The sequence below is a fragment of the Ischnura elegans genome, chromosome 7 (genome assembly GCF_921293095.1).
Source record: "Ischnura elegans chromosome 7, ioIscEleg1.1, whole genome shotgun sequence".
NCBI lineage: Eukaryota > Metazoa > Arthropoda > Insecta > Odonata > Coenagrionidae > Ischnura > Ischnura elegans.
Genome location: NC_060252.1, coordinates 35,846,461 through 35,863,696, shown reverse-complemented (window position 1 = coordinate 35,863,696; position 17,236 = coordinate 35,846,461). Strand labels below are relative to the sequence as shown.

General features: G+C 38.4%; 1 protein-coding gene across 1 annotated transcript in view; it reads right to left on the bottom strand.

Annotated features, from left to right (window-relative positions):
- Positions 1–13,565, bottom strand: part of LOC124162712 (tetraspanin-2A) — a 147,163-nt gene extending 133,598 nt beyond the window's left edge. The window contains exon 1 of the mRNA XM_046539322.1: positions 13,220–13,565. Coding sequence (XP_046395278.1) covers positions 13,220–13,327 — 108 coding nt within the window. The 5' untranslated portion in view covers positions 13,328–13,565. The remainder of the gene's footprint in view (positions 1–13,219) is intronic.
- Between the last annotated feature and the right edge of the window lie 3,671 nt (positions 13,566–17,236).

Below are 17,236 nucleotides of genomic sequence, written 5' to 3'. Positions count from 1 at the left end.
ACATGACGGCTGATCTAAATAATGAAATTAGTTCTTGATTTTCACAAATATTTCTCTTAAATGGACGATCGATTTCTTCCAATAGCCGACATCACGGGGTTCACGATACAGATCCTTTATTTATTTGTTTTTAAATATTACCCTGACGATTTTCCCTTGGCCCGTTTTGCCTCTGGAATACTAGAGGGTGACCTAGTCCTAGAAGGTGACGGCCATCGGAAATAATGCTCCGTTGGCCCAACTCTGGATGTTTAGCTAGTGTGATTCAATCGCTGTGTCCTCTATCACCTGATGGGAGTAATTTAGGTAAAATATACTGTATAATTTCACGTATTCGTCATTCGTCATTTGCCAGCCTCGGTGGCGGTGGGGTAAAGCCTGCCAATCCGTAGGTTGTGGGTTCGAATCCCGCCTGGGTAGGTGATCCCTAACCAGGGCATGGATGTTTGTGTCGTGCTTTTTTAATGTTAAAAACCCGTTGTAAAGGCCACAATGTGCTGTTTACTGGGAAATTAAAAATAAATAAATAAATAAATAAAATCTGCTTTGTTATCATATTCGTGCACTGGCCAACAACTCTGAGATTAGGTAGACGCTGCTTTTCGTTGTATTCTGCTGTTTGCCTAATTAAAAAAAGTTAAGCTCCGTCGTGACCACGACATTGAAAATAAATAAAAACGATAAATGGTGAATTTACCCTAAGAGTAAACGTGAGCAAGAGGCATTATTTATGCCTGATTCAAATAATAAAAATTGATTTTCACAAATATTCTTCTTTTATAGACGACCACTTTCGTCCAATAGGTCGACGTCTCTAGGCACATGGTACAGATCGTCTATTTATTTGATATTAAATATTAATGGGACTATTCTGTCTATAGTCCCTTTTTCCCTTGGAATACCCGAAGGAGAATCAAAACCTCAAAAATTTCGCAGTCTGTCACCACCATAAGCTGTGAAGTAGTTGATTCTCTGTCAATTTACATTGATTGATAAGTAATTGATTAAACTTCCTCCCTATCTTCAGAAGTTTATGTTTAAGCAGAACAGCCCCTATGCCTCAACTTTTTGGATGCGTTTGGGAGTTAAAAAAGTCGATAAGTTCAAAAATGCCATATTTTGAATCTAGAGCACGTGATAGGCCGTGAAACCAATTTTCATATCGATCGGAGCACTTTTAATTTTGGCGAAATTGAGCATTTTCACTATTTCTTGAACTATTATCTCAAAAAAGGAGGGACATTGCGTCATTGGGCTCAACAAAAATTGAAACAATCAGCAGAGTAACCAGAAAAGCTTCCCCTCTCCCTTACTCTCCCCCTTGTAGCGTAGGCGAATCCCTTCCATAGAACTGAGTATTCCATTGTTCAGTGGTTTAGATGGCAATAGAATCGAAGCATTTGATTGTGAGATATCGATTATTATTTACGCGCGTGATTCCAGATCGCGTGTCGATGTGAGGGTCTCCCGCCGAGCATGAAGGCCACGAAGACAAGAAAACCCTTTTATCCGAAGATTGGCTGGACGTGGAAATAAAAGCAATTCAATGCTGCCAGCTTCCTGTATCCCCCCTTCCATCTTAATCGTATTTATCCAAAGTGGAATCATGGATTTGAGAACTAACTAGTCGGTCATTCCCCGTGATGGTTCGAATTCTTTTTACAACACTTTACTCAATAGACAGGTGCGATGTGGGTAGAGTCTGACTATGACAACCTTCAAGGCATCGTAAAATTGCTTATTTTTAATTTTTTGTCAAAAGAATGAATGTTTGGGTGTGGGCAGTGCTCGTTGGTATGTAAAAAATGCGATATTTCTTTCATGGTTTGTGATTGAGTTACTCCAAGGGAATAAATACTAACATTTTTAGCAGATTTTAAAAGAAAAGATGATCCCTGAAAACTCACGTTATTATTAGATAAACAGCAGGGCAATAACATTTTTCGCCCATTTTCACGTTTTTTGTCGCATTTTGCCACTACGCGGCTCGCGCTGTGAAGGGCCGCAATTTTACATATGTATATTTTAACTTTGAGAAATCAGACTCCTTGGGGAAAACCCTTATCCGTAAATCACGAACAAATAACAGCAAATTTTACACTTTACTATGAGGGTTCTTACCATCCGAACTTCTTCGATTCCGAAAAAGAATGAAAAATAACCAATGATTAGCCATAGAATACTTGAGTGCAAAGACATGCATGCATTTATTTTCATAATACTTACTATGGGATCACAGAAATTATGCACTGTATAAGTTTCTTTGTCAAATTGGCATATCTCGGTAATTTGGGTAATCGAAAGGAAAATGTTGCCATTTAGTGCAAACATAAAAATGCTGATTTTCAAGTGAAATTTCCTGAAAACGTTGCGAAAATTCTAACTTTTTGTGAACATCAGTCGATGAAAATTTGGAGGATAATAATTTGAAATTTAATGGAAATTATGCTACGTATCCCTCGCCAATCTTTTAAGGAAAAATGCCAAGCAACTTATTATAGATGTAAATGCACAAAACCCGTCGCGCTAGTCGTGCCAAGGCCATTCCTGTGACTGCAAAAAATCTTGGACGAGTGCCAATTATGAACGAGAATTCGAAGTACATTCGATAAGTTTTGTAAACTTTATATTTCTCTCCTTGAAGAACTCCTATATTTTAGGTCCAGGTAGCAATAGTATGTCATATTTGTGGCTCGAAACAATGGCTCAGATTTTGAAGCCTTACGGAATAAGTGGCTCAACTTTATTTTTGGTCTGATTGCTACATGATTAGTTTCCTCCAATGAACGTGGATAGTCCTTTCAGGGTGGTGACAAACCAGGTCATAAGGAAAGAATTGAGGCATTTGAACTATGGTGTTAAAGGAAAGTAAAGAAAATACCCTGGGCGAACTAGGTGTTAGAAGGTTAGTGGGAAGGAGGCGTCTAATAAGAGTGCTAAAATAGAGAAGGATCAGGATTGCCCACATTCTTCAACTCGAAAGCTTGGTTAAAGCCGTACCTGAGTATATATCATACGGAAAAATTCATTTTGGCTGACATGGACTGGACTTTATGGGACAATTAGTGAATGAATTTGGATGCTAATCGTACATAGAAGTGAAAATATTGGCCCAAGAGTGACAGGCTGTTGCAGATCAATCCAAGGATTGAAAGCAGAGAAGAAGATAGGTCAGGGAAGTCAGGTAACCTCATCCATGACGCCAGGGAAAATTAACGACATAGAGAGGGCATGAAAACGAAGTCAGGGAAAAGTTTGGGAACTTTAATTTAGGGAATTCATAATATTTTTCTCTTGTGTCCGTTGGGCCTTTATGACTTGCCTTAAAAAATGAATGATTTTTTTACATTTTCCATGAAAGAAATATTTTTTCTGATCACTTAAGCAGAAAAAGTATTAAAACAATGTTGACCTGCTCCGCCGCGAAAGCTGATAGAATTGTGAAAATAAATATTGCATACACCATTAATTTGGCTAATATACTAGTGACAAACATTACGTTGAATTGGATAATTATTATAGTGAGCATCAACGACGGAAAAGTCTGTTTCGTCTCGAAAGCAAGAGCTCATAGCTCTGGTAGAGGTCAAAAAGTAAACTATCAATCACAAAATAAATACTATTTATTGAAACACTCAAATGATTTATCCAGCAATTAGAGGAAACAAAAATTTACATCAGTGATTTTCTCTTTCATGGAAATACCCTTTTAACATTTTTCAATGACCTTGGAATTGAAAAGAATAGTAAATAAAGGTTTTTCCTTTTACCAAGTTCATGGTAACCACCGAAACCGAGGGATCTGCGTCTTTGGGCTACTTTTCCATCAATCAAGTTGTACTCGGCAACTTTATGACGAAAATACTTTTAGACCTTTCCAAAAATTTTTCCAAAATTGAATGCGTCTTTTTTTATTGCGGCTATTTTGGCAAAGTTAAAGACATTTTTTCCTCGCTCCTGTAATAATCCTGTCCTTTGAGCCGGGGCGTTGATCTTTGGAAACCCCATGTTGTTCCTGCACTATTTTTAGCTTGCCGGGACAGTGACACATGGAACACGGAGACTGGGAAGAAGGGAATATCTGAAATTGCGCGAAGAATTGAATTTGTGTGTCCCAGGTGCGTCTCTCCCGTGTTGCGGTGCGTTTATTCGGGGAAATATGATTTGAGAGCCGTTTCTTTGACAACGCACCAGTGTCATACGATTGTCTTTTTTTTTACTTCCCTCCGCTCCTGTGCTGCCTCCTATCGGTCGCCGTAGCGGCGGCGTTTGCTCCTTCCAGGCCCCGCTTTCGTTTCTTCCTTGGCCGACGCTGTAAGCCACGCTGATTAATGACTCGCTTCGTTCGGGGTTTTTTAAAACAGTTTTTTGCCGTCGGAGGGCGGATAAATCGCCCGCTCCTCCTCTCGCGGTGCAGGTAATCGAGGTCAAGGGATATTTTCCTATTATTTATTTGGCGATAAATTCCTCTGTCTCCCCCAACCCACCCTCTTCCGTATATCAGCCCGTTTCAGAATGGCACCATTAATATTCCACCTTCCCTGTCCTGTTCCGTGAGGCGTTATTCAGAGCGCGAAAAAGCATTATTCCGGGTATCATGTAGCTCCACACAGTCGATAGGCGTAGCAAGGGCGGAGATGCCCGCGAGGAAGGAAGGAACCGCCTCGGCATTTTTCGTCGTGAGTGATTGGTTCTTCCCATTATCCTTCCGATTGGTGCAACTCCCCCCGCCCCTGGTATGGTATATGCTCCATGGAATGAGTGTCATAATCACTGGTCAACAATCCTAAGAATGGTTCGACTCAGCTCTACCTTCATTTCTCTTATGAGCTAATCTTTTCAGGCCTTCATATTTCTTGATAATCTCTATAGTCTCAGACTCATCTTTGTGGAAGTTCATTCTAACTGGAGACAGGAGAAAGAAGACAAGGTGGGAAAGGGGGAGAGAGGATATAGTTTTCCTCCTTCATCTCTGCTAACGAGATGATCAGCAGAAAAAAAGTTTGCTTTTTGCCAGTCATTTGAAAATCCACAAAAATCTTCCTAAATAGTTTGTGCACAACATCCAGGAATATGTTTTCCCCGAGCTTACCTGTTAACAATGTCCGTCAAAGTTCTATGCCTATCCAGATCGACTGGAAAGATATCGATCGATCGAAATGAGATCGTGAGCACGGAATGAGACTGAGGAAATCGTCGAACAGAACGCAGTATCTTTTTGTTTGCGAGTATAATAAGATAAGAGTAAAATAAAATAAAAAAAACGCAAACTTCATTCTCCTACACCAACTCAACATCGCGTGAAAAACAAGACAAGGAGACAGGGGAGGAAAGGGGGGGGAGAGAGGATATAGTTTTCTTCCTTCATCTCTGCTAACGAGATGATCAGCAGAAATAAAAAGTCGTCCCGTGACGTCACGCAATGGCAACATGGCGTCAACGCGTGGTTTCAAAGCGTAGTGCATGAAGATAAGGTCGAACAAAGGCTGATATCTCGATGTAGGAGGAGATAACACCGTCAAAACCGAGAGGAATTGGTTCCCGCACCGTTTTCTATATAGAAGCCAGGAGTTTGCTTTTAAACTTGTGAATTTGTGTAAAACTTCACGCACATACGATACATGTCGTGATATCTCCGAATTTCAAAGACTTAAATTACTATTCATCTAAGTTTCACATGTATTGAGTGAATTTCCACGACCGATACTTTCTACCTTGGCCTGTACTACTAGAGACGAAGCTAAAATTTCAACCATAGGGATTATGGTGCCACTACAATGTTTACGGCATTTTTTTAAACCCAAAGTATGCATATGATTGTCCAATCATACGGGTGATAATGTGTCTTGCGCGTGTTTCCATCTTCGCGGCTGGCTTACTCTTAATATTTCATCCCGCTCTCACAGGAAGTTAATCTGTATTATTGTAACTGTACAGAACTCCCCCCTGTATCATTAATAATTTTAATGTTTTTGACAACGCTAAGTACTTTGAATAAATCGTTATCAAGCTTCTATTGTTTCCGTTCTATAGCTGTAACTCAGCAGCATGAACTAGTAGTTTTGAACTATGAGTTCAAAATCTGAATTTGAGAGAGAGAGTCACTAAGGCATGTGAACATGGCGGGCGACCGAAGGTAAGGAGGAGGGGGAGGAGAGGGTGACGGCCTCAGCCGTCTGTTGCTCCGCATCGCTTAGTGCCACTCTTGGCGCCAGGCTGCGCGGGACGCGAAGCCTAAACGGTGACAGATACGCAAAAACCGACGAAATATTTGGAATACTTACTTTGAATAACTTACTCTGATTACCCTTATTTTGGCAGTTTTCGCGAAATCGTGTGACAAATTAAGGGTGTTGGTATTTAGGAGCCTCTCGCTAACTAATTATTTAAATTTTTTCGAAATTGTTTTTTTTTGCCTATCCTTGTATACCCGATAGTCATCGAAATATGACTGACGATTTTGAAATTAAAAAAATGTATTTTTTTGGGACAGCCTAATGCACTACCCTTGTATTCGTGAATGATGCTACTAATAATATTCCATTTATATCGATCAATGCTTAAAAAAAAGTAGTGAAAAAAATTGGTCGAGATTAGAGATTTTGACGGAGGGGATTCACGAAGGTTACACGTTGTGAAATTTATACCAATGTCATGAAGCTATCGATTGCATATTTGCATCAGCAGGTATGTTATTTCAATCGCGTGCTAGTGTAAAGCTATCGGTGGTTGATCCCATTAATCATACTCGCCATATCTAGTGTGAAAATGGCTATTTTGGACTTCTTTGCGTTCTTCTTAAGACGGATGGGCTGCACCTGAGCCGAAGTCATACAATTCGCTGGAAACTGCCAATCGATGTCGTCATAAGATATCGTTGAATATATTTCCGGGAATTGTTGAGCGGTTGTATGACTTGTCTGGTGGGTGAAAGAAAACTAGGTAAGATGGATGCATTTGGGTTATTAGATTTTCCTTATTACCATTGATAGGGCGTGTGAACGATTAATATCATAAGAAGAGTAGCATCATAGTAGTATCATCATTTTCATAGAGGAAACAGCAATAACACTGGACGGCAGAAAATAATTTTTTATCGAGTCCTGATGCCATTCCTGGTGATTCTTAAGTAAAATGACCTCCTGAATCCGAATAAGACATCAGTTATTCTTCATCATTCACCATTTTCGGGGGGCGTAAGTCCCCCTCTAATTTTTATCCCTTCGCAATATTTGGAGGAATTAAAAAGGATTATATTAGCATTTATATTTATCATTAGGTTTTTGAGAGGTAAAAAGTTCTAAAACATGATCATTTATAGCAAGGAAGTAAATTTTGGGGGATTAGTTTCCGTAAACGATAAAAAAAAACATAAAAATGATCAGCCTTTCCTTTTTTTCCAATTTTTTCACTTATATTTTTTTCATATTTCAGCTCCCATTTCATTTTACCCTACCTCAAAATATCCCAGAATGATGGAAAAATATATCAACAGCTTGTATCAGCAATAATAAAAAATTTTAAGATCACGCCTTAGAAAAAAATAATGAAAATGGGTACCAACATTATAGTTGGCTCTACGCACATTTGTCATTGTATGCCTTTCAGTTTATCGGAGAAAGAAGTGAATAGGAAGTTATTTCACTCACCAGTAACATCAAGCTTCATATTTATGTTTTGCTACGTTATTTTTCAATGCCCAAATCAATCTAAATATTTCATTTAATTGAGAAATATTTGAAAATTTTTGAGTGTTGGATTCCCATCTTATTGGCCCGGGTTCAAATCCCGGCTACGGTGAGAATATGAAGGCACATTAGCGTTGCTTTGGAAGACTGACGAGCTCATTGCCAAAACACTTTTTTTATTTGCATTAGGAAAAAGGCATCAGTCCTTCCTTTGAGATGTGGCAGACTCCAGGTGAGAGGGTAAAGTAATAGGCTTAGTTAAGACAGGATTAACAGCAGCTGAATTATCCGTAAAAATTAATTTAAATGGAGGTAGCGATCACAACTGGTAGAAATTGGCAAGAGAATTGGAGAAGAGGAGGAAGACTAATATCGGAGCAGATACTCTGTGTCATCGACTATGCATACGAATAACTAAGTTACGTGGCGCAATAAAAATACTACATCACTAATTTTTCTTCTCAAAGGGCATAGCCGGGTAAAGAGGGTGAAAAGTCCCCCCTCCCCGATTTTTCCCTTACTCAGGGTATGCGATTTGGGATCAAATAGGACAAACCTCCCCACATTTCCAGCCCGCTAGAGGCCCACCAGGGCCGGCTAGATCGAAAATACGATTTTCACTCTTTTTTTTAATATCTCCGTCAAGAATGCATATTTTTTAATGCGGTTTGCGGCATTTGAAACCTTATTTAATGGAGCAGATTTTCAATTGTTTTCAAGAACTTTGAGCGAGACAAGAAGATATGGCGTTGATTTGAAAATTTCTAACGCATGTATTTATAAAATATGCTTGAGAGGGCCAAAAAGGAAAAAAACGTTTTCTGGAGGTGTTTTTTAATACCTTTCGGCTAGCACAATGAAAAAATAATTTTGAGGTGGTGGGGGTTCCAAATGCCGCAAACCGCATTAAAAAATATGCCTTCTTGACCGAGATATTAAAAAAATAGTAAAAATCGTATTTTCGATCTAGCCGGCCCTGGTGGGCCTTTAGCGGGCTGGAAATGTGGGGAGGTTTGTCCTATTTGATCCCAAATTGCATACCCCAAGTACGGGAAAAATCCGGAAGGGGGGACTTTTCACCCTCTTTACCTGGCTATGCCCTTTGAGTTTTTGACTTTTCACCCTTTGCGCTGTTATCAACCAAAACAGCATTTGAATAGCATATATCACGATTGCAACGAAAGAAGTACCTATCTGTTTTTCTGAGTGTGAGAGCATAGCACCTAGTTTTGTAACCCATAACTCGGAAAAAAAGATATTTAATTGTAACCAAGGTTTCAAATGTATAAATGTATATCTCAGCAATAGAACATTTAATGACCTGTTTGACACGAAATATAGAGATTAACAATTTGGTACAGGGGCGCAGCTAGGAATTAAGGCTAAGGGGGTTTTAGGCGCAACTAGACCTGAGGTGCGTGGTGTACCCTCCAGGATAAGCGGGAGGTGCGGGGGCCCTCCCCCAGAATTTTTTTAAGATAAATGGTTCAAAATGGTGAGTTTTATGGCTTTCTTAGGGATGTTTTATTATTCCTTACACTCTTTAATTAAGTATATTAATCGAATTAAGTAAAATGGATTAAATTTAAAAGTTTTTCTGAGCTCTGGGAGGGGGGCGTTATCCCCCAAACCTCCTCCCTCGCTGTGCCACTGATTTGGTAAAACACGGTCAAAAGAAAACTGAAGCGTGGTAATTTCGCTGTTGGCGTCTTTTAAACACACGAGTCAACATTATTACTGATTCACGATTGGTAATTTTTTCAGTATGTGCTGATACTTGAATTGTTTGATATATATATATTCTGACCGAAGTGAGTGCTTAGTGCACGAGAGCTGAATAGAACGTAAATTTTAAAGGAAATCGAAAGCACCATAATTCTGGAGACCATCGCGAATGACTCTTGGGGAAGATGGAACTATTCCTGCACAATCGGGATGAGACCGTATTTGAATTTCCTTCGTCTCCGTTTGATTAACCGCCCGAAAGAAAACCAATTTTTCATCTGTGCGAAATTGGCGGTCAAAATTTTGCTGGGATACTTTTTTCTCCCAAAGTACCTCTGCCATTCTTCGCTTCTACCTATTACTCAACGATAATTTTCATTAGGCCATCGTGTATCATGTTAGGCTTGAATTGCCCCGTCTTCCACCCAAGACTTTTTTTTCAAGAGACTTCTCTTATCTCCTACTCCTCTTAGAACTTTAGCATTACTCACGCGATCTATCCATTCTATCATCATTATTCCTCTAAAACACCGAATTTTGAAAGCTCCCAACCTTGAAAGAAACTTGATTTAATCCGAAAATAATGAAATGTTTGGTCAAATATTTACTATTTTTCTTCGGGCATAATGTACCTAATTCATGGTGTTGAGTCAGGGGTGACCACGTTCTCTTTTTCACTGGCTGAGGTGGATTAAAGTTTCTCTTCGCCACCACAAGTGCGCTAGCAGCCGTGTTGTCTCAAATTTAAGCGACATCCCGAAAGTGGTGAGCTCAGGTGGGTTGAGATGATAGTCAGTTTTCATGGAAAAGACTCGGCGAAGGACGCAGGAGAACCTGCGAGTTGTTATCGTTGTAATTGATGTAGCCAAAAGGGTGTGCTTGAAAACGTTGAAGATTAATCGTAGCTCTCACTATGAATACACGAGAAGTAGGCCAAGATGATCACGCATTGTTCAATCGTGAATGAATGCCAAAATGCACAGTGTAAACTCCCAACTTGTTCCAACTCATGCACAGAAAATAGAACAGTTTTTTTGTTTTTCATTTTCTTCATGCATTCGTACATTCTCCGTTCCGGGCTTCCTAAACAAACACACTCTGAACAAAAATAATTTTAGGGTCTTTTTTTAATTTAATACAAAGTTACATACTTAACTTTAACTTGATTCAGTTCATTTTTTAGTTTCGACTTTAACCAGTTACTTTTTTTTACCGAGATTAACTTTAACAGGGTTCATACCGGTCAGGGAGGGCAAAGAATCAGGGAAATTAAAATCAGGACTGGAAGTAAGGGAAATAAATATCAGGACTGTAAGTCTGAGAACTAAAAATAAGGGCTGGAATTCAGGGAAATGAAAATCAGGACTAGAAGTCAATTAAATGAAAAATCAGGAATGGAAGTCAGAGAGATATAAATCAGGGCTCAAAGTCAGGGAAAGAAAAATCGGGAGTGGAAGTCAGGGAGGTAAAAATAAGGGCTGGAAGTCAGGGAAATGGAAATCAGGACTAGAAGTCGATTAAATCAGGCCTGGAAGTCAGGGAAATTTCAGGAAAATTAGATTATAGACTGGCAAAAACTTCAGTGGTGTAGCAAAAGGTGAAAAATACTGGTTGCACGAGCGGAGTATTACTGCGTTTGAGCGGTGAGGTGGGCATTTTGTTTTTTTTCGTATTCTGATAAAGAGAGATTAGAATGCGAAGGAGAGGTCAGTGGAGCAAAATATGGTTGACTTGAACGTCAAGAGGAATAAGCGACTGAGGAGGGTGCAGACATTGAGGCAGTGGATGATTATGTTGTTGTAATAATGGTAAGCTTAGGATAAGCTTGGTTTTTGTGGTCACTATTGCGATTCTTACGAACAGATTTTTAGCTTTTTGCGGTCCAACGTCGAGCATTAGGTTCAACTCCGAATTGAGCTCGACGTGACAAGGAAAACAGATTAGCAATGGACATGACAAGGACAGTGTTTCTAGAGATATCGCACAGTGAAACACTTCAAAGAAAAAAAACTCTTCGATTGAAAATGCATAGTATTTCAACTAGTGGATTTTTAATTTAAACCAAAAAAATGAGGACATTTTAAGACCAACAACCAATCGCGTCAGTTATATCTTTTTTCCTTAAGTACCAGAGTACTCGAGTTTAAAAAATAAATATTGCACCGCAAAAGGGTAAGTAAAAACGGCTTAGATTTTACCATTAGCTTTGTTTTTTCTAAATTTGGACTGTAATATAGTACACTCCTGGAGTATATAAATTATTTCGCAACCAGACTGTTTTGCTATTGGTGTTCAGGCGGTGACATTTTGAAAAATCGCACCGGAAATCAGGGAAAAGTCAGGGAAATCGAAAATGGACTGAATGAAATCATGGACCCTATTTAACTTTAATCAGTTAATTTTTTTTGGTAACTTTCCAACTCTGGTGAAGTAATGAAGAAATCTATCTCGATTTTAATCGAAAATAGAGTTTCAAATGCCAAAGAACGAGGAAATCAAGATACGGCCTTGATCTTCGAGCTTCGATCAAATTTCAATTTTTCGAGTTGGATCTCGACCATTTCGTTTTATCTCAGTAGCGTCACCACCGCTTACGATAACGTCATCCGTCTCATGCGTCAGACTTTTCTCTTAGGCCGGTCACACCCTCGATCATCAAGGAAGCATCGAAATCAGTTAATCTGTTTAAAAAATCAAGTGATGCCGAATGGTTTTAAGTGGTGATCCAAAAACTTTATTATAGGTGCATTTTTAAATTTTTACTACTTATAATTCACGCATATATTATAAGCAGATTTTTGGGATTTTTTAAACATGTCGCATGTGTATTTTTTTGAATGCATAATAAATATGCTTATGTACAAATTGTGTTTAACCCCCTTAGAGTGCCTGTCACGCGCAATTTCTCTCTTTGATGATGATAGTCCATTAATCATTCAATAGTGAATATTCATTTTATTTTAACATTAACTATGTTCTTTAAATTCAAAAAAATTAACTCATATTACAAAAAAATTCGTCAAATAATACAATAAGAAGGTGAACCCACATAAAATGAGGATTTCCTATAGTTTTTGAATATATACCTTAAGTTGTTTTTGAAACCTATATTTTTTCCTAACCTACATCAAAATCAGTAAAAATGTCTCGGCACTTGTGGCGTGGTACCTAGAAAATTGGTTGGCACTGAAAGGGTCGAAGAAAAGAACCGTCGATTACATTCGATCTTTCGGTTCGAATTTCGATTATTGTCGAAAAATCCAGATTTTCATTTCAATCAAAAATCTATTGCTCGAAAAATCGATTTTTGCCGATATTTTCGTAGAGGTTTCTCGATCCGTATGCGCAAGCCTAATTTAACGATGTACAAAAGGAGTTTTTTGTAAATGGGACCAAAATTGTATAATATGCTACCAAATACAATTAAAGAAACAAATTTTTTGGTAAATGCAAAATGTGATGATGACTTTTGATGACATCGAAAAGTTATAGTAAAGGGTCGGTATACACTTGGCATCATATGTGTTGTACATTACACGTTGCATTTCATCTTACGGTCAGTTCAGTTATGATGTTATTACGCACATAATTTTTTTTTTCTCAAGGTATAGTGTATTTTGGTTCTATGTGATTTTATTTCCGCAACTTATGAAATTTGAAGTTAGCCGAAACACAGGCTCATTGCCTTATTGTCTTTCTTACTTCCTTGAATGGATATAATAATCTGTAATAAATATGTACGCATGGAAGAATAAATTATATTATTATAATTATATTATTTTCCCACCACTTCTACGGGCACTTACCCATGAAATAACGTTGAGGGAGATGATGGTCCACTTGATGGCCGTGATGTGACGCTCCAGTCGCAAAGCGCTGGGCCCCTCGCCTTTCCCCGCTACTCCCAAACCCATCCTGCTCCTTTGTACGTTCCGTCAATCACTCTCGACACTGATCACAACCGCCAACTCTTCCTTTATTCCCTCGGTCTTACACTTGACCGTCGCACTTGCGCCAATTCGGCCGCTGCAATTCACGTACAGCTAACTGTGACTATCACCACTTTTTCCGAGGAGAAATCCAAGCACACTGGAAGACGTGTTTGTTGGGTTGCAAAGTCGCTACAGCGCTGCTGCGACGGGAGATAAGTGAGCGCTATCTGTCGTTGCTAGTGTCAGATAACGTTGCCATGGCGATGTTTCCTCATCAAGGTGTTGTGCCGATGATTCATTTGGGACGACAAGGGGAGAGAGATATGCGTTAAATGTGACAGGCGTTTATTTTTACGGATATGTGTCATCTTCCTGGAGTATGAGTTCTGGTGAAAGCTGAATTCTATCTATGTTATTCCACCTGCATGCTGGTTTGAAGAGTTGAGGTTAGAGCTTATTTCAGGGACTGACCGATACATACTTGTGATTGGTGGAGAATACTTCAAGTGCAGGGATCCGTCCGTCGGATTGGACGTTAAGCCGTGGTCCCCATATCGACTTTCATTAAGAGCTGGTTAATGCTGACGCTGGGATTCTCTCCAGCCTTCCCTACTTACCCTTCCATCATGGCGCGAATGAATTCAGCTATTAGTCGGCTCCTAGAAGTACCATGCCATAACAGCTTATGTTGCAGTCCTTTCGTAAATATATGATGCATGAGGCTATTGTGACCATTTTAATAACATTTTATTTCATAATTTGATCTTTATTTTGTGACTCAGTACTTATTTAAAACATAAGTTATCGCCTAAAACTTTTCATGGAATGAATGTTAGAACTTTTTCAACATTTGCATGTAGCTCAAATACAAAAAATTGCATCCTATACAATACCGTGATTAAATTTTCGAATTTTAGATGCAGGTCATTGTTAACCTATACCTACTTCATCGACCTTGAAAATTTCAAGGCGATAGGAAGAAGGCTGGTAGCCAGATATATGCTTCAAGGGATGCTTTGATGACTTGAGGGTTGTCTATACCTACTATTTATCGTCAATTTTCACCCCCTTCAGAATACCTTAAATTTCATAAAATGAGGTATAAATTTTTCTTGCGTGGTGCTTAAGATTAAAGCCATTATTTTTAAGTAGATGGAAGTTTTTTTTTACTGAAACGGACGTAGTTGTTATGGCTTAGTCTCCATATGCCTGATATCTGCCCGATTTGTAGCATAATTATTTAAGTTTTGGGTCAAAATTATGGACACCTATGTTTCTTCGAAGTTATTTGTTTGGCGGCAGACATTATTAAATGTAACTGAATAAAAAAACGGGATGTCGGAGGAGAAGTTTCACTGGCATAGTCAAATTATGTGGTCCCGAAAGGGGCCACATCTAATTTTGGGGGAGGGGCTTAATTCCCTAGAGGTCCCCCTTTCTTTCCGTCCGGGGAACGTTTCTGATATGAAGAGATTTAAACAGTAATGTGTCACCAAAAAGAGAAGTCGAGAGGAAGTGATGCGTTTTCCTAAGACCTCAGTAAAACGTAAGCCATTTTCGAAACACTTCCACTGCGGACCAAATACTAAAGTTGAGTATTTACTGATACTTTAATGCATGTACCAATCATGGTCACCGCGGTATGCACCATATGTGAAGTTAATGGCTGGTGTTATTATCTGGCCATCATAAGTTGGCACTTAGCCGTTAAACGATCAGCCAATCGGTGAAAGCCTTTGATACCGGTTGGATGAGAAGGGGTGAGGAATTGAATGAAGGAAACATGGTCGCTGTTGTGAACATCAGATGATAGTGCCAACTATGTATAACTTCTCTAACGTTTCTGAGAAAAGGATAATATGTTCTTGTAATTGTATTTACAAGGAGCTTTCCATACTTACTTCGCCTTTGTATGTCCATTTACTCGTGGGTAATGCAGACGACTGCATTTCAGCCAGCATTGCTGATTACATCAACAAGGACTTCCTTTACTTCACTCTGATTGCTTGTTGGTGATTAATTATTAAGGCTAGGAATTTCCTTAATAACATTTCGTCACCTCTTCATTGCATTGACCGATAATTCAAACCCATGTGTCCGATAAACTCAGATAAATCAACAGTTAAATAACATACATTTTTAACAATTACGAAATATTTGGTTGACTTACACTTCTGTAATTTCGTCTTTTATGCGGGGAAAACCTTTAGCAGGAAATCCTCTCATAAACAAATCAATAAACCTCGACAGCAGCGTATTTAGCTGATGACTCCCATTCTTTGAAGATAATAACAGCAGATATCCCGTCCAATCTTCATGCATTACTCTGTAATTTCAATTTTCTGAATGAATTTCACAGGATGTTTTTTGTTTTCCGTCTTATTGTCATGTTCACTGAATCTGACACTGACGCACATATTGCCATTCTCGCATTTCTCCAGGAAATTCTCCCATCAGCTTATTTTTCACACCTAAGTATTTCCTCTCTATATTTTCCGTCGAATGTCTTAATCTTCTTATTCTGTCATTCACTAATATGGGTGATTTAGACCGAAAATTTATAATAATTCGAGCTATTGTCGAGTAAGATAATCATTCTAATACTTTTAACGATTCGCACATTAGTCGAGAAGTATTATTTTCACTTTAAAGTTACTGAAAAACACCTTGATTTACGATTTATTGTAATTTTTTACACAATTTTGCGTCTACAATAATTATAGATTATCGGATGATTTTTATATTATTACATCAATTTCAATCAACCTTATCAAGAATCGTATTGCAAGCGGCAATTGCTATTCTTAAAAAAAAAAAAACAGAAAATAAACTATTTAGGTTGTTGTTCTGAACTTCAAGCCTATTTTTAATTAACATAAATGCATATTTATATTGAATGTATGATAAATAAGAAAAAATACGATGCATTAAAGTCGCTTCGTGTACTACCGACCCCACGCTGGGATACGAGACGTTTACCGGAGACCCTGTACAAGCGAAGCCACCAATAGGTATAAATTCCCAAGTGCCACTTTAGGATGGTCAGAAAATAACACGACTTTTGCTGTGGCTTTCAAGATAAGGTGTGGATGTAGGACCTTTATTGTTATGTTTATTTGATGTTCCAAAATAAATTACTACGTTCTTAAGAAGAGAATGAAGTACTCCTGAAATGTCCAGGGAATAGAAGCAGTCAATTCCTATAACGCGGAACATACCTATCTAGATTATCTGAAAGGTTGGATCGGAAAACGCTCAGATCCTTGAAGCCATGCGGACTGAGTTTTCGTCGTTAATGGTGGAGATATTGTGACCCATTCCAGTAATGTTATCTAAATTTGATATTCTCATGCACTGTCATTGAAGGGGTTGGTCGCCATAAATAACTTTTATTTTTGATGAGGGACTCAGTTATTGAGGTGGTTCTTAAGGTTAATCGTTTGTCTCTGGTAGCTCATATTTTTTGCAAAATCGTCGTTACTGGCCCGTGTTACGTTTACGGACATGTATGAGTGCGTAGACTAATCACTAGTACGTAACGATATCAAAAACGATATTCGAACATGCATTTTTATAATTCGTTGTCTCGAGTGTGCCTTCATTGAAACGACTTAACGTACTGAAAAGTAAAAAAACTTTGAAATTCCAAATTAATTTATTAATGTACGGTCTATATTTCAACGTGGCACCTCATCATCTGGTACATTTGAATGAAAGACGAGCGCTATGTCGTACTTTAAATAAATTCATGTGGAGTTACGAAGTATTTTACGTTTGGTTATGTACTTTTATATTTGAAGTTAATAACTTAAGTCGATTAATCTTTGCATCCTTTCTCTTTAAATTAGTGGAAATCAACGAAGTCTCCTTTTCATTTTCGAATATTAACTT